Below are 18,960 nucleotides of genomic sequence, written 5' to 3'. Positions count from 1 at the left end.
GAAAAATGGAAGAAAAACAAATGGGGCTACAGAGTTGGATCACTATTGTCCCAAACTCCTTGAAACATTTCTGTTTAGTATGCAATGAACCCTGCAGATGGTATGTGGCTCATCAAAACCCCCACATGGCCATTATTAAGGATACCACTTCTCTACCAAACTACTAATCAAATTAAATAACAGATCTAAAAATATGCTAATTTGAGTTTGCCTTGTTTTCTCTTTAAGAGGCATACCAGCTTAGAAAAAGATTTTAAGAATCTGGATAATGAGCACACTAGGAAAAATGCTCAAGAATGAAATAGTAACAAATTAAAAGATGAGGTGTTTAATCTCCAGTCTCTCTCAAACCAAATTAATCCCAGATTTACAGAAGAAAAAATTCAGGTATCTTGTCTATGTCTGTCCCTCTTCAAATTCATGAAGAGCTGTAACAAAAAGGATTGAGGTTAGATTGGTCAACCATATGGATCTTATCCTTTTCCCCAACAGAGAGATTCTTCTTCTTTTCTCTCAAAGCAGAGGTGTAAACTGTCAATCTGAGCACCTATTTCTTCTGTTTCAGCCTTGCAGCAAAGCCACGGGCAGAAACTAACTTGAGTAGAGCAGACACTGCTCCAAGTAGCATGGTTCCCATGCACACACGCGTAAGGTGGAGGCCATTCAAAACCAGCTGGGATGTTGTCTGGTTTGCATTTGGCTCCCTTCCCAGGCTCTCACATGTGACTTCTTTGTTGCAGACAATGACAGTGACAAAACAAAAGCACTCAGGGATTTGGTCTCAGTCGCATCTGTTGCTTTGCTTATTGTCTTAATTTAATTACATTGGCCACCCTTGACAATGGGCAGCAAGTGGAGGCATGTTAGAAGCAGCCGGAACTGGCACCCACCTTCAATGCACTTCTTGAAGGGTTATGAAACTGTCCCACATTCAGCCAAGCAAAAACTTTTCACTTCAACAGCTTGTCCAAGACAAACAAACCAGCTGACACTGTTTCTAGTGTGCAACTAGACAGATTTTTGAAAGGAAAACAGTAGTGAGTAAATATTGTTTCCTATTGACACCAGGGAAGGTAAGATTATTGAAAAAAAAGAATGTTGGCCCTTTAGCTCACTCAGGTTGGTTGAGGAAATTTATCACTTCGAAGGAAATGTTAACCAACTCATCAGGGAATAAGTTTCAGAACATCTTAATTTGTGATATATATTAGAACACATTGTGTACCATACACAGATATTTAGGAAGCTGGAAAATGCCCTGAAGTATTACATGACATTCACATTCTCCCATTGTCTCTTGGCTCTTATCCTAGCTCCTGGCTTTACAAAGGAAAGCAATCCACAAACTTTTTGATTGAAAAGATCACTGAGAGCTAATAACAATGGCAGTAACAATAACCTTGATTAACATTTGCAGACGCTTTATAGTTTACATGGTAATCTCCAGTAAGGTGATATTATTTGCATCAGTCTTATTTATAACCCAAGGCTTGCTAAGATTTGGTGACTTGCTTGAGGTCACATAAAAAACAAACTGATAGACCTAGGACTAATAATTAGACAATTTATTATTTTAATAAGATACTTCTCTCGCTCAGGGCTGGGCACTACATTATATATGTTAATTGCACATATTTTTCTTATTTAATTTTCCTAGTTCTCTTGGGGATGGATAATATGTCTTGTTCATTTTACCTTTAAGGAATCTGAAGCTTAGAAAAGCAAAACAACCAGTTTCCTCTGATTCTGGAGCTCACCAGTTAGCCATTCTACCATATTACTTCCCCAAAAGATAAAACATTTTTGCATGCTTCAAGACCCAAATATCTTTCCAGTAATAATAATTGACAATGTTATAAGCTGCCCATGATCCCAGATGGTGGTATATGCTTGTTTAGAGGGTAAGGCAAGACTCTAAACTACGGAGGGGTACCGTCCCTTACCACGAGAGTGAGCTGGGCCCCATTTATATTATTATTGATAGGAATTTAGTAGCACAGTATTCATTTATCAAAAGCTAACCCTGTGGATATCATAAGCCCTTCTTTTTGCCCCACCTATCTTTATGAGATTTTGCCTGAGAAACAGTATCTAAAGAAGGATGATAATAGTCTCTTTAAATTTCAGAGAGGAAGCAGTGATGTTTTCAATAGACTATGTTTCCATCTCAACAACTCCAAACAAGTAAGTATTGTATGACATAAAGTCTAAGAAAAGCCTGGCACCCTATAAGAAATGCTGGGAAAATAATGTCCAGCATGGAATATTAGCAGCCTATTGTATATCAGATGAGATCGGATGCATTTAGGGTGATATGGCGGTAGACAGCAGCCTATTGTATAGCATAAAGTCCTAACTCAGCATTGACCTTCTAAAAAGGGCAAAATAGGGGGGAAACAGAGGAGCAGGTAATTGGAAAGATCGCCCAGATATCAGCTCTTTACCTGTAGAAAAGGATGTGCTCTAGCTATTTTGCTGGTTTGGCCTGGAGACACATGAAATTGTGGAGGATGATTTAGATGTTTCAGTATCAACTTTGATATCTCTTTACTTCAGGGAATCACAAGTTCAAATTCCAGGAGAGTTGGGTCAGCCTTTCATCTCTGGGAGCCAAGAGAGTAAGTGTCATGTGGTCTACTCAGTGCTTTGGGATGTGACTTTTTAAAACCAAAGGACAAAGGTGCACATTTCAAGAGACTTGTGCTCCTGGTGGGATGGTTGCCTCTTTAACAAGGTAAAAGGTATATAGATTAGACATAATGTCAGTCTGCTCAGCCTCTTCCTTTTTTCCTGGAAATTACCTCATCCTACCTTTTCTGTGGTTATGGTGGGAATGGCCATTTTTTCCAATATGACCCTTTTCTCTGGCAATGGTGAATGGCCCAGAGCTGACATCTTCCCCAAAGATAAGACTGAGTATGTTGGGGATACAAGGTAGACCCATTCCTGGGAAACACAAGATTCCTTTATTGGCAAACTTTTGATTCAAGGATTCCTCAGTGGCTTTTCTGAACGTTTCCTTAGACTGTACAGCAGTCCAAGACATTTCCACCCAACATTCTCTCCATGGGCCCTTCTCCTTCACTTGGGGTCAGACTTGCATTGTGTTCTGATGGCTTGCCCAGGCTTCCCGATTCCTCCCCGCCCCGCCCCATTTCACACAGATATTTCCCCTAATAAAATCCTGCTCATTTAACCCAGTCTTATCTGTTTCCCCAAAGACCTGGGCTTACACACCTGGTTTGGATCCCACCTCCCCACACAGGAATTAAGGGACCTTGAGAATCACTACATTGTTCTCTCCTCTCTTTCCTCTTCTGTAAAAAGAAAGGGTTGGGTAAGAGCACCCACCTCATAATGTTGTTATGAGTGCAGGTGATCACCCCTACACATTTACCTGGCATAGTGGTGTGTAAGAGAGCCTACTGTTTCAAGGGCCCTTGATTTTGATCCATTTTGTGAACTCATTTATTAGCAACATCAGTCTGCTCAGGCTTCAGTGCTATCAGAGTCCACTCTGCCTCTATCTTTGTTAGAGCATTGATGTGCTGTAGAGTAAATATGTCTGTGTTTGTTTCCCCACTGAAAAGTAAGCTCCTTGAGGACAGGTAACATATTTCCTTCACCTCTGTATCCTCCCCAGATGCATGGTGCTTCGAACAAGCATAGCAAATCAGGAAAAGCTTGCTAAATTGTTTTAATTTTTCTATAGAAGTAGTAGTATAGAGTTTAAATAGCAACCCTTGCATGGCTTCCTACTTCCTGCTGTGCTCTCTATGGGGACAAATAGCACAGAGCCCCTTCCTGTTTTGGAACTTACAATTGGTGGGTTGTGGTACAAGAAGTATCAACGAAAAATGCAGAAAAGAGAGTGCAGTGCATGGTTAACACACTGGAGTCCCTCTTCAGTTTAGATTCTGGTCTGGCCACTTGTTAGAGCAAGACCTTGGCAAGACATATAGCCATACTCAGCCCAACTTTTTAAATCTGTACAATGGGGATAATTTTAGTATTTAGCCTATAATCTAATGGTGAAGATTAACTGAAATAATTCACTATAATCCTTACCACTGGGTGTGTGTTTAATAAATACCAGCTATTCTTACTGCCCACTGCCCTTTTTATAGTTACTGTTGTCAAAGCACATCCCATAGGAGGGTGTTGCCTTTCCCTGGCGGGAAATCTACTTACTGAGTGCTTAGAGCTCCCTGGAATGCTGGGATACCAGATGTACACCTCTTTTTTTCTAGAGACTGGTGCATCCCCAGGAATCCCTAGGGATTTAGGGAATTTATATTTGTCCCATAATTATTCATGGATTATCCAGATTTAGCAACTTTCTTACTCTTCAAAGGATACCACCTGACTCTATTTCAAATGTTTCTGTCTGTGATGTAAGAAATCACTACCAAAATTGTTTAAAAGCCTGGAAAAAAAAAAAGAAAAGGAAAAAAAGTGCTGAAGGGTATTTTCCCTTGTTGGAAAGAGGTATTTACGTTGCCTTTAATAGTCTTGAAGGATGTTGTAAAACACTTCAGGGTTCAGATTGCTTACACTGTTGATTTTATGGGCAGCTTGTTTAGTTAGCTGTTTGTGTTTGTGTTACATTTTTAAATAAAAAAAAAGTTTAAGCATACTATCTTTCCCAGAGGGAGTTGACTTTGGAATTGCTGAAAGGTTCAAATGTTGTGGTATTTTAAAAAGTGAAACACCACATTCTAACAATTTCACTGATATGGGCTAAAGATTCAGCACATTTTTACCTAAAAACTGGATTTGATTATTTTTTTTCTCAAGCCTCCAAAGTGCCATACATCTGACATACAACTTATGCTGGAGTACTTAAAGTAGTATATGAAGTGATTTATATTGCCATGTTCTGAGGAGATGTGTGGCCCAGAGCTGTAGCTTTTGGTGTCATTTTAATGCCATAGTGATGAGTTCACAGGATCGGTAGGAAAGGGTGTTGCCTTCCTCCACTCATTCTTTGTATGTGTGACACATCTGGGCAGAACACTCAAATACTGTGTTCTAAATTTTCCTCCTCACTGAATTGAGAGAAATTTTGGAAGTTTGGAAGGCTTGTCTGAACTTTTAGGATGAACAAAATAACACTATGACAAGTTAAAGTGATTTGCATCTGTTTGAGGTTGATGGGAGCCTTTCAGCTTATAAAAGTAAACACTCATGGTGCCAGCAGAGCTTTTCCAAGACAGAAAATGGCGCAAGAACAATTCATGCGTGTATACGGTTTTTAGAAATCAGAATTGCTTCATTGTGCCAAAATCACTTCTACCTCTATCCTAATATTCATTTGAAGAAGGAAATAAATGTCATTATTTACAGAAAGACAAACCAGAGCATCCAACAGTGGCCTAAGTCAACCGATATTGACAAAGTAACAGTAATAATGCTATGTATTTATTGATTCATTTATACTTTCCTTATTTTCTAGTCCTGCAATGCCTCATGGAACTATTCAAGCATGCCACCCACACACCATGACATAAATATTGCATATTCCCAAGTCTACAACAGTCAACTGATTAGGAATCCTTACCCAACCCTCAACCTGCCATGGTCTTGTATCTAATCATTTGGAATTTTTGTCTTGCCATAATTGTTATTTATAGCTGTGAAAAGAGCACATCATATTTTCACAGATGGCAGGTATGATTGGTCTTTGATTACTTGACCTCCTGGAGCTGGCCAGACAGAAAGCCCCATATAAACATTTATATATTTTACACAGAATTTTATAAAAACATTTGGCATAAGAATCCCATCTTAGAAGACTGGGCTACTTGGTCAGTTTTGGGTTTGATGTATAATCTCTTGATCTCTCAGTGGGAACTTTGGGGTTATCTTACCAGACAGAAGAACTGCCATCATGCTCAGTGTTTCATAGGTCTTGCTCTTAACATCCCACCTTCCTATGGAAATTCTCACCCTACTAGTTAGAGAAGCCAGAGAGGATGGTATAAACTATTGCCTCCTTCTTTCCAGAGTGACAGTAATACACACCTACTCAAATAAATGTATGTACCTTTGTATGATCCAATGGGAACAAAAGTGTATATATGCCAGAGTGCACTGAGGAAGTTAGAGGTTTACAGTTATGGAAGGGGAAAGTGGTGGAAAAGGCATTGGATAGTTTTTGCCAATAACCCCAATCTCTAATAGAAGTAAGAGCAGGGGATGCTGGAATGAAGACAGGCTGGATGAACTGAACTATGATTGTGCTGGGTCAAGAATTAGTCCTGAAAGTTTCTAAAGTTGCAAATTGGTTCTATGTGAAAGTTTCTGTTTTCTGATATACAGAGCCATTCTTTCTCTCTGTAGATCAGATTGGAAGTAGTTGAAATCCATGGATCCTTAGAAGATATAATAGAAAGAAAACCAACTTCTTTCTCCCTCTTCAATAATGTTGCCTTTATTTCCTGAATAATATTTAATTTAGAACTAAACCTGGGCCTTTGAGAAGACAAAGGAATAATGTGATTTCTCCTGAATGATGAATAGTTTTCACATAAGAATTTGCCTTCACTGAAAGAAAAGCCAAGAAACTGTATTTACCTATAATTTTGGAAAGTGATTCACCCCAAATCCCTAGTGGTTGCAACAATGCTAGAACACAAAACTATGTAAACACACACACACACACACACAGAAAGTAGAGAAAAGAATCCCTTTCTCCTCAAAACTATTTTCTGTAGTTAATTACAGATTGTAAATTACCAGCAAGAACCTTTGGAATTAAAATTAGTTGGATGCATTCTTATTTCTATCAAACTACCACTTTTTTTTTTTTAAGATTTTATTTATTTATTTGACAGACAGCGAGAGTAGGAACACAAGCAAGGGGAGTGGGAGAGGGAGAGAGAGAAGCACGCTTCCCACTGAGCGGAGAGCCTGATGCGGGGCTCGATTCCAGGACCCTGGGACCATGACCCGAGCTGAAGGCAGACGCTTAACCGACTGAGCCACCCAGGCGCCCCCAAACTTCCACTTTTCAAAAGCGTTCATTTCCTGAACATTAGCTAATAAAATAAAGATAGGAATTTTCCAAAATGTTTTCTAGCTCTTGTTACTTATCTAGCAGTAGCCCATCAGATCTGTAATTGAGCTTATAGTATATGGTGAGAACTTTCCTGGCTGCTCGCTAGAAGTACCAGATACGGACTCACAGGTCCATTGTCCACATCTCGCATAATTTCCCTGCCATTCTCTATTTCTTTTTCTCTCTTTTTGAGTTTAAACATAAGTCAGTATTTCTAAATAATCTCTTTTGGTTGCTGGATAAAAGTGAGGTAGCACTAAAGGCATTAAAGAGTCCCATCAAAGATGAACCCCAAACATGTGGACATCAGGGAAAAGTGCTCCGATATCAGTTAGCACCCTGAGGATGGAAAAGCTGATTTTGACCTGGAAGTTTAGTGGCCACTGAAGAACATTTGCTAACCTCACCTGCTCCTTCTTTAAATGTGGGCTTGTCTTGCTTAGGTCAATAAATCACTGTCACTGATTTTTATAGCAATTAGTAGCTGGACTTTTAATCATTTTGATGAGCATATAACCTGAGGAATTCTTCACTGAAAGAAAAGCCAAGAAATTATATTTACCTATAATTTTGGAAAACAAGTCACCCCAAATCCCTAACCTCATAAAAGAGCATTCTGGTTTGTCTAAAACAATTTATCTTCTTATTGCTACCAAAGCCATCCACTTTAACTTCAAACTATCAACTTTGCCCTTAGATTAAAAGTCAGCTCCCTGCTACCTATTAAATAGTGAAAAAGCCTTATTCCCTTCACATAGACAAGTAAAGAGAATAGACCTCATCTTTCCCCCATAGATGCTAATGGACTTGAGAAATTGCAAAATGTATTACTTAAGAAAACATAATTTCCTGTTGGTGTTTGGTGGGAGGTGGTCAAGGGGTGAAGGGAGGGAGGAGGGGCTCTTGGCGGACTTCTTTTTTTGCCTTTTTTCCACCCTTACATCCTAACAGCACGCACATTCGAAGCTGTATGAGGTTTTGTTTGTTTTCAAGAGATGTTTGAAAGAAGATCAAATGCTTGTGAAAGGCACTGAATCGGCAGCCCTAGAAACTGAAATGTCCCGGAAGCTGTGTGAGCCCGGAAATATCCCACATTTCTATTTATTTTGGCAATTTTACTTAAAACTAGTAAGAGCTGGAGTTCATGCTACAATTAAATTTTCCTCAGGCACCAAGAAATGAAAACACATATTACATTTGATTTTAACTTGTTGAGAAAAATGGTGGTTTTCTGAAAGTTCATTCTGTGACCTTGAAATAAAAGTTAACGGTTCCATGGGAGAGCTGAGCTTCCACTTAAGTTGGAATTATTCATAGAACTGGGGTTCTTTGGGTTGGAACGGCTCTTAGGTCACTGAGTTCCTTAGGTCACTGAGTCTTTGCCTCACTTCTTTTGAATGAAGCTTATCATAGAATATTATTATAGTTTATCCAAAGCCTTGAGTCATAATTGACATTTACACCGTCAACAATAAATAGGGAAGAGATAATTCTCTAAGGAACTTTTCCATAGGACATGAATTATTAATTCTTCTGTGGAACTTGAAGAACCATCTGTATTTGCAGGCTACTCTCAGGTGGTGGTCACAATTAACATTGGCAATTAACATCTGCCTGAAACCCAGCTACCACCTCACCAAAAAGTGCTGGCAAGCTTGGCCCTGAAGGTTTTAGTGATACAAAAGAGATCTCGCTTCCATTTAAAGAGATCTATTACTTTTTCAGATGGCTCTAATTTTCAGAACTAGATAAAATAATATTAACTAAAACTCTAATAGTGATTACTATATGCCAGGAACCATTTTAAGCAATATAATATGTATTTGTACACACATGCTCACATATACATTTATATAGATATTATCTCAATAAATCTTCACAACCATAGGAGGTAGATTCAATTGTACCCTTGTTTGACAGATGAGAAAACCAAGGCACAGGTAAATGACATGATTTGCCCAAGGCCACACAACCAGTAAGTGAGTCAGGATTTGAACCCAGGCAGCATGACTCTAGAGTCTGTATTCTTAACTGCTATGTTTTACTGCCCCTTCAATCTTTATAATTTTCCTTCATGCCTAGTACAGAGGTTGGCACATTGTAGGTGCTCAATAAAAATATTTTTCGACAATTTGATTTCAGGATCATGATTCCTTCCATCTCCCCATTAGTTTTACACACAGTCATCAATTGGCACCAAGATATGGTAGAAACAGAATTTTAAATGATAATTAATACTCTGCCCACTTCAAGAAAGCACTGAGGAGAGAAATAGGTATATAACATTCACTATGAAGTACTACTCAGCCAGTTCCCACCTTTAGCAGTGGGTCCTTGAACGATTTCAGTTTAAGCTCTAGAAGGAAGTTCTAAACATGCAATGCAAGGCTTGTGTCAGTGCAACTCCTTTGCCCTCCTTTTTCTTACTCTGTCCTTGCCTCATTGTCCTATGCAAGGATGAGAGGAATCATTTCATCTCAGCAATGCTGCTTATTTTTATGGTCTGTCTGTCTCTACCACTATTCAGCTGCCTGTCTCACTTATTTGTCCATCTATTTCATCCATCTATCCATCCATCCATCCATCCACCCACCCATCCATCTGGCATTATATGCCATATATCACTAGGTGCTTGTGTATTGACACTAGAAAGGAGGAGATGGAAAGACAATAATAGGTTCTTCCTATTTACTTAGTTCATATTGTTCAGAAATCATATGTAGGCATTCAAGATGACTGCTTTAGAGTTGATAAAACCCATTCCAAAAAGAAGTGTATTTTAATCCACAGTGTGAGAGTTAAGCATTCTTTAACTAGAAAGTTCCATTCCTTTTTTTTTCTTTTAAAGTCTTTGCCTCACTTCTTTTGAATGAAGCTTATCATAGAATATTATTATAGTTTATCCAAAGCCTTGAGTCATAATTGACATTTACACCATCAACAATAAATAGGGAAGAGATAATTCTCTAAGGAACCTTTCCATAGGACATGAATTATTAATTCTTCTGTGGAACTTGAAGAACCATCTGTATTTGCAGGCTACTCTCAGGTGGTGGTTACAATTAACATTGGCTTATCCCTGAGGCTGGTCTCAAAGCATGGATGTCTTAGTGGAAGAACTCAGCATCTCCTGAATAAGGTGGCTGGCTAGATGGGCTTAGGCACCAGCCTACCCTTGTCTATTCAGATAGGCCAGGCTTTTGTAACCACAGCAGAAGTGGCTTAGCTCCCATCTGGGGCTTGACATGTTTCTGACTGGACCTTTTCCTCCTGGATTGAGCCTTGGGCGTGGCCTTATATGTTTTGTTATGTTATATTTATTATATATCCTGGGTTTTCACTGCACCATAGAGGAAGGATGATTCTGAAGTAGAAACAGCAGGGGCATGAAGGACCAGGTGGAAAGGAGGTTCCTTTATACCATGACATCTTCAAAGTAGGTTACTTGGATGAAATACTTCACTTCTTGGTTTAGTCATCGTCTTACCCCAAGTGTCATCATTTGCTTGGCTGACCACTTCTCTCCTACACCCTCTCTCAGCTCTTATAATTCACAATTTGGATGATCTTGAGACTTTTTGTTTTATATCTATGAAGACGCTAAGCCTACTAATTAAATCAAAGAAGCTGAAGGAGAAGATTTACAAGACCTAAATTCTGTGATTCTACTTAGCTTTTTTTATCTTCAGGGAAATCCAGGCCCTTGCTCTCATTCATGCCCTTCCTTCTGGTGGAAAACTATTAAGTTAATGGAAGATTTCATGTGCCGTCTATTTCTGCCCCATCTTTTCCTTTCAGAATTCTTTCTTAGTCCATGTTGATTATGTGCTCTTCTCTGCTGGCCAGAAGGAGGGCAGCTTAGAACTCAAGCATGCCTTTACCCTTTTATGGATCTCAGTATTCTTTTCTTTAAAATGAAGGGATTGAACCAATCAACTTCAGAGGCTTTTTGTCCTAGTGTTTCCATGGAACAGAAACTCACAGGATTTCATATCTGAAAAACTTGATTTGTGTGTGTGCATGTGTGTGTGTGTGTGTGTGAGACAGAGATAGACACATACACAGAGCTTTACAAGAGATAGGATTAGAAGGCAGTAATCAGACATCAGAAGTCTTCTGTTATGGGCTGAATTGTGTCTCTCCTTGGCCATTCATATGTTGAAGTCCTGACTCTCAGTACCTAAAATGTGTCCTATTTGGAGATAGGGTTTTTACCGAGGTAATTGAGTTAAAATGAGGTCAACGCCTTTATCTGAACTTCAAGCTTCCACAAATGTGTGAAAATATCTGTTGCTTAAGCCACCCAGTCTGTGGTACATTGTTACGGCAGCCCAAGCAGACCAATACAACTAATACATCTTTTATATCTGATTCCAAAGTGCAGAAAAAAAAAAAAAAAGGAAAGGTTCAGTGACCTCCTCTTGTAGGTTATCTCACCGGCCTCACAGGCCTTTAGGCAAATACTCAGTGCCCTTTGGCCTGAACCTGGACTTGACTAAGAAACCTAGCCTCCATGACACTGCAGGAAAGGAAATCTGGGAACTTCTATGACACAATTCAGTCTTGCTGAGAATTTTGGGCTAATATTTAACTCTGGACATACATTGACATGGCCAATTCTTCTATAATAGCTTCACACAAAATTTTAAAATGCATATAAAAGCCTTGATTTTTATCTTAATTCTTTTACTCTTATTTAATTGGTTTTTTTTTGGGGGGGGTAACGTAGTGTCTTATTTGCCTCTTTTATAATTTGTGTTCTTTTTTTCATTCTTGCCACTGTTTTTCTTTGGACTTCTTTGGGCATTATATTTTTCTTTTCATTCTCTCCATGTTTGTTATCCACATTCTACAACAGGTTCCTTCTCCTTCCATCACATGCATTATCTAGCTCCACCAGGCCTACTGTTCTTCATTCCTCTATAGCACTTCCCACTTTTCTTTATCGCTGTCTGCTTCTCTCTCATTGTCCTTGCCTCTGTCTGCTTAGTCCTTCTCTCCTCCAGTTTCCATTTTTTTTTTTTTGCCTCTGCATTCAGTTTCTAGCTCCAGTCTCCCTTCTCTGCTCTTTTCTTCTTTCCTTTCATCTGCTGACTTGCTTCCGTCCCCACCTTCTGTTCCCCTCCTGGGCGTTTCTTTGGCCCACCTTTCCTTCTCCTCTGAGACTTCATTTTCTTGGTGGTAGATGGGGGATGATACTGTAAACATCACAAAAATAATTGCATTGAGAACAGGTGGTTCCCTTGGTGTGTCCCAGAAGACAGAGCCTTTGAGTTAGCCCAGAATGCCCGGGCTCCATGTGGTACAGGAGACAGCATTGGTACTAGAGGGATGTCTAGGCCTCAGTCACAAGACCCAAACTTCTAGAACTCTGGGACTAATCTCTGACCCCCACCCCCTCCCCAGCTAGAAATTGCGAGGCACTGGGTCACCTGGGAAGAGAAAGAATTAACTTGCCTTTGTCCCCTCAAGTACACTTCTCAACCACATTCACCTAAGTTACTTCCGTGATGCTTGCTCCCTGACTTACCCACTGGCTACTGTGTTCTCTGTGCACCAGATTATGCCCAAGCCCTTTCCATCATTCATGGTGACTCCCTGGGGTCACTCTCCACTAAGCTCCCTGGTCCTCCTCCAGGCTCAGCTGCAGTGTAGGACCAGGAAGCAGCACATGTGTCACTGTGGACTTCTTGGTTTCTCTTCTTATGCTTTCTGCACAGTGCTAGTTTTGGCTCTAAAGAGTAAAACCACAGTTTTTTGTTTTTGTTTTTTGTTTTTGTTTTTTTAAACAGTGTCCCCAAGGAGACCTACTTGGGCTTTACTCTCCTTACCCACCCTTCCTCACTTTCTTTTTTCTCCTTCACCTATCCCCTATTTTTCAGTTCTCATTCTTTCTACTTCAGGACTAAAATTTAATCACTTCTCATTTGTTCACTCATTTATTCACTCATTCAACAAAACTTATCAAGTGACTAATATGCATCAGATGATTTATGTACTTTTGATGGCATAGATAGTAACTCTAAGGTTTGTTTGAAGTCTAGGTCATAGAAAAAGGCACCTACAGATTTTGATCACTAGAAATTTCTAGGTATTCTTAGAGCCAAACAGAAATTTCTATGTTTAATGGGTTTTTTCTTTAATTAAGTTTGCCATTGAATGTGAATTTCAAATAGTTCCCATTTTAGCATATTTTTTTTCTTTGCAACTTTGCAGAATACCAGGACTTGAAAAGTTACATGCTTTGTTATTAATTACAATTATAAAAGATGTTAACACTTGTCCAACAGTTACTTTGTGCAGGATGTGAAAAGAATTGCATGTGTATTTATCAATTCTTAAAATGACTTGATGTAGAAGGTATTATTATCCCAATTTTACTGATGAAACTAAGGTTTGGATAGGTTATGTTATTTGGCCAAGGGCTCTCAGCCAGTGACTGGTGAAGCTAGGACTTCAGTTTTGTCTGATACCAAAGCTTATGTTTAGTGACTGTTCTCCATTGTCTTCTGGTATCAGATAGTCCAGAGCAGTGGAAAGAATCTGCAATGTGGAGTGACCAAAGGGAGGGACATCTGAGGTGAGAATGCTGCTTTTTTTGACCTGTAAGCCGGGAGATTGTGGGGCATAATTTGTTTGGCCTACCCACAGTTATCCTCAATATCTTGAGGATGGTGGATCCCTCCCCACCAGCGGGCTTACCTTCTGAGCCTTGGGCATGTCGGTGTGGCGCTGGGCACGGACTGAGCGGGCAGACTTGGCAGGCTTGAGGGGTGCACAGTACATCTCTAGCCTCCTCAAATCACAGCTCCGGAAGCAGCACTCGTCCACGATGCCTGTCTGAGGTGCCCTCCGACTGCTGGAGCCATACCCCGTGGGCTTGTCTGTGCAAATCAAACAGAGTGGCCTGGCTTTAGAGGGGAATCGGCTATCTTCACAGTTCCACCCAGCCCCTGAAGCCTCTCCTCTCCCCACACCTGGCCAATCTACATGTCTCAACCTCTTCCTGAAACTTCCCCAACAATTCCTGACCTCACAGATCCTTCTGGATTCCAGTGTGTCTCTGGACTCTGCCCCAAACTCCTTAGCACTAACTCAATGCACCATGTACTTTATTTGTGTTAATTCTCGAGTTCTCAGAAACCTGTAGTCAAGAACCTTGTCTATGCACAAACCTAATCTTTTCTTATATATTCACTTAGTTTGGAGGCTGCTAAGAATATTAATTAAAAGAAGATTATGTTTTAAATTTTCTTCATCTTTTTAGCAAATCTGCATAGTTTTTGTGTGCAGGGTGGCTCAAGTGTTTGCTCTTTTGCTTAACTGCTTCCATTGTAACATCAGGTTGAGTATCAAAGGGGTTTTAAGTCTGGAAAGGGCTCCTCATTTTACTGATGTGGAAACTGAGACTCGGAGTGGGGAATGACTTGCTTCAAGTCATTCATGCAGTAAGGGGTTGAATCAGGATTTAAACTCAGATCTATTCCCTGCAGAGTTCAAGTGCCTCAGAGAGCCCAGGAGACCTGTTGTGTAACTATGGACAAGTTATTTAAGCCTCCTGGGCCCAGTTTATCCATTTGTAAAGTAGGTTTGATAGTATCTTTGTTATAAGGATTCTTTGAGGATTACATGAGATAATGTATGAAACGTGCTTAGAACATCACCTGATATAGAGCAGATCCTAAATAAATGTTGGTTTACTTTCTCTGAGTACCCTTTTCCAGGATCTTATATAGTCTGTGAAGAAACAACTTTAGTATTAAGTGCATCCAGAAGCCTTGGAGTTTAGAATTGATAACAGTACTAGTGTGGTGGGGCTTCCTCTCCTATCACCCTGGAGAGACCAGAACAATCAATTCTGTTTCTTATGGAATTACTACACTGAGACAGAATGAACTAAATGTCCATCTTTCATGTGATTCTAATTGCCCAGATGGCACATCATGAATCAAATTTCTTGCAAATTAGACCTCGTTACTTGGCAAATAGGTTTTCGTTTAGTTTTTTTTTGGACACACTTGTCCTGGCTCTAGAATTAAAAGAGAGGACAAAACAAGCTTATGTGAACTTGCCACTCAGGAACTTAAAATGTACCTGAGTTCCTTGTAAGCTTTTTGTTAAAGTAGAACTTCTGTTAAACCAAATCTTGCCTATATACCAATAGATAAAGCAGACAAAAGTGAAACTGCTCTGGCTCAGACAAAGGCAGGGGGTACTGAATCTTGGCTTTCTCTCATCTCCCTTACCTCCTTTGGGAGGTGGGGAGCCTGGTCTTCTGCACTGATATCCAGCTTTCCTGGAGGAAAATGTATGAACCACGGATCCTGAAGAATCCATCTAATCAATCTGGCATATATTCAATCTTTATTGCCGACACAGAAGACAATGTTATATTTTAAATAAAAAGTCTTATGTTTGTGTAATAATGGCACCATTCTTCAGAATGGCATTTTGAAAGTCAAAATCCCCATGTATATTTTGAACTCTCTAGTTAGGGAAGATCAGATCCATAGTAATGGCCTGCTACCAAACTAGTTTGGCTGCCTTGCTGCTTGAAGGGCCAACCGTTCATGGCATCCTCCACAAACCCAAATGTTTTCCTGATGTTTGGCACAAGAGCCAGGGGATGCTTCCTCCCTGTAAGGCAGGTTTATTGTCATTCTTAGGGCAGCTGGGGGTAGTAACTCAGTGAGGGTTCATTTGTGGTCTCTTTGGGTGGGTTCTGCTTTCTTACTTAGGGGCAAACCCAACCTCATGGTTGAGGGGTTTGGGAGGGACCAGGCAGCTGGCCCCAACTGAAGCCTCAGTAGTGCTTTCACTTGCCATTGCCACTAGAGCTGAAGACTCTCTGGTTCTGCTTGCCAGCCAGGCCCTGGCAAGCTGAGACTCGGCCAGTCCCCCGGGCAATGTAAACAATGTTTTTTGTTTTTTGTTTTTATAATCTTTTCCTGGGACTATAAATTAGAGGAAGGACACAAATGGGTTTACATGGTTCTTTGTAATCCACAAAGGACTTCTACATACTTTTTGCTAAGTGGTTATTTCAAGAGGTTGAAGGGGTCAGCCAGTTAAGAGGAGCTGATACACTGGTATTTCTCTTGAGGTGGGAAGGAGAAGGTGGCTTGGCCTACTTTGAGGTATCCCTGTTGTTCACCATAGGTAATGGTTGCTCTTTGTCAAAACTATACATTTCTTAATGGGACATAATTGGGATTTTTTTTGTTGTATAGTATAGAATAATAATTTTATGTTTAAAGGGGGTTGGTAAAGGTGGTTCCAAAAACCTTCAAACTTGGCTAACTCAGAAAAAACTAATTTCAAAATTCATGCTTATGGGTTGAAGATGGAGAGGTTAGGGTTTGCAATTCCAGGACCTCTTTATCATTTCTATTTCATGCATCTCTAATATAATCTTCATTCTGTAGGAAGACACCACCCTTAGTCTTGGGAAGGCAGAAAACACTGTATATATCACATATTCCATTCTTGGCGACTATCAATAGCCATGAAACTCAACACAGGTCTATTTCCTCTTATGAAATGGAAAGTAATCATCAGCACAGCAAAAAAATAATAACACACACTGGGCATCTGCTTTGTCCCCTTTCTTAGATGAGCTCAGAGTTTTACATGGCTCAGTCTATAAAATAGCTGTGTTTTTTCAGTCCATAGATCAATGAATTTAGGAACAGAAATTTAGGGCTTTTCTGTAATGTCCCATAAAAAAGTTTACCTTTTGTCTATATCTTTTATTTTTATTTTTTTAATTTTGTTATGTTATGTTAATCACCATACATTACATCATTAGTTTTTGATGTAGTGTTCCATGATTCATTGTTTGCGTATAACACCCAGTGCTCCATTCAATACGTGCCTTCTTTAATACCCATCACCAGGCTAACCCATCCCCCTCTAGAACCCTCTAGAACCCTCAGTTTGTTTCTCAGAGTCCATAGTCTCTTGTGGTTCGTCTCCCCCTCCAATTTCCCCACCTTCATTTTTTACTTATTGCCTTTTAAAGTTTAATTCATCCTTTGAAGTGTCCTATAGGCTCAATTTCTGGTTCTACATCAAGATATGTAACCAAAAAAATCATTTCATACTAATTGAGAGGCCACAGTTGAGGGTCAAAGTTTTGTCCTTTATCTTCAAATGCCTCGTATTACTTCTTTTTTTTTTTAAATTGAAGTATAGTTGACATACACTATTATATTAGTTTTAGGTGCACAACATAGTGATTCAACATTTATATACGTTATGAAATGATCACCATGATAAATCTAGCTACCATCTGTCACCATACAAAGTTGTTACAATGTTATTAACTAGTCCCTGTGTTGCACATTGCATCCTTGTTTTTCGTTTGTTTTATAACTGGAAATTTATACCTTTTAATCCCCTTCCCTTATTTTGCCCATTCCCCACCCCTTTCCCTCTGGCAACCACCAGATTGTTTTTTATATCTATGAATCTGTTTCTGTTTTGTTTTGTTTGTTCCTTTGTGTTGTTTTTTGGATTCCACATATAAGCTAAGTCATATGGTATCTGTCTTTATACATCTGACTTATTTCACTTAGTACGATACCTCTAGGTCCATCCATGTTGCTGCAAATGGCAAAATTTCATTGTTTTTTTATTGTTGAGTAATATTCCATTGTATATACTATATACCACATCTTTTTTGTTCATTCATCTATTGATGGACACTTAGGTTGCTTCCGTATCTTGGCTATTATAAATAATGTTGCAATGAACATAGAGGTACACATATCTTTTCAAATTAGTGTTTCATTTCCTTCAGATAAATACCCAGAAATGGAATTGCTGGATTATATGATCTATTTTTAATTTTTTGAGGAACCTCCATACTGTTTTCCATAGTGGCTGCACCAGCTTGCATTCCCACCAACAGTACAGTCATGTTACTTTTTTTTTCTAGAACTAAAATAAAGACATTTGTTGCTATGGGCTAAAACTACAAGTCTGAAACAATATAGTTTACTAGAAAGGCCGTAAAATCATTTGCTCCAGTATCAATTTTGAGAAAAATGGGGATTTTTAATGACTGTAAATTATAGCTGTTGTCATTATGATTAATTTTTAAATGAGATGGAATGAATGGTTCTATCCTTGCCTTTATAAATTCCTCATTAGGAACTATGTAATTCTGCTCCAGTGGGCAGTGTCAGAATTGGTAGGTGAATGGGAAACAAATATTGCCTTAATATAAGAAAAAACTAACAATTTGTACTCAAAAGTGTTAAAAATGGGACAAACTTCTTTTAAAGATAATGAACTTCCCATTGCTAGAAACAGTTAAGTAGAGGCTGTATGAACACCTGCCAGAGATCTTAGAAGCATATTCCTGTATTGTACACAGTGTATGACTGCCATGGTCCTGTCTATTTCAGAGATTCTATAACAAGTAAAGAAATGGAGGAGAAAGCCCTTCTAGGCCAAATATTCAGTATGGTTGGAAGCTACTTACATTGTCTTCAAGAAATAGGTTCAAATATTTTTTAACTTAGAAAGTGAAAATATTTTTTTTCTATTTATTACTTGAGTTCCCCAAGAGGCTTAAAATATTTTTCCTCACTTGAGACTACCACAAAAGAAATAGAATAGAAAAAGGATAGTCCTTTCTACAAGTAGGTACAGTCCCAGAGTTCTGTGGTACTGGTGTTATGAAGTGGCCATATACTCACTTAACCATTAGCATGAACAGATAGGCATGTATAAAATTTCACAGAATTTTTCTTGCTGATAGAGTCTTGACATTGAAAATTTGTATATATATATATATATATTTATTTATTTATTATTTATTTTGTTGGCAGTTTTGCTCTAAAGCTTGCACACCAAATATTGCTTAGCAGACAAGTTGGCCACCACTTAACCTA

General features: G+C 39.1%; 1 protein-coding gene across 3 annotated transcripts in view; it reads right to left on the bottom strand.

Annotated features, from left to right (window-relative positions):
* IGF1 (insulin like growth factor 1) overlaps positions 1–18,960 on the bottom strand; it is a 70,914-nt gene that overhangs the window by 3,671 nt on the left and 48,283 nt on the right. For 2 of the 3 annotated variants that reach the window (XM_021687575.1, XM_021687576.1), the window contains exon 3: positions 13,763–13,944. In XM_021687575.1, coding sequence (XP_021543250.1) covers positions 13,763–13,944 — 182 coding nt within the window. Of the gene's footprint in view, positions 1–12,102; positions 12,259–13,762; positions 13,945–18,960 lie in introns of those variants that run through there. The other variant, XM_021687574.2, reaches the window with a different exon arrangement.

Source organism: Neomonachus schauinslandi, chromosome 5, assembly GCF_002201575.2.
Source record: "Neomonachus schauinslandi chromosome 5, ASM220157v2, whole genome shotgun sequence".
In the NCBI taxonomy this organism is placed as follows: domain Eukaryota; kingdom Metazoa; phylum Chordata; class Mammalia; order Carnivora; family Phocidae; genus Neomonachus; species Neomonachus schauinslandi.
Note: the sequence above shows the minus strand (reverse complement) of the source record. Positions and strands in the feature narration are given on the sequence as shown.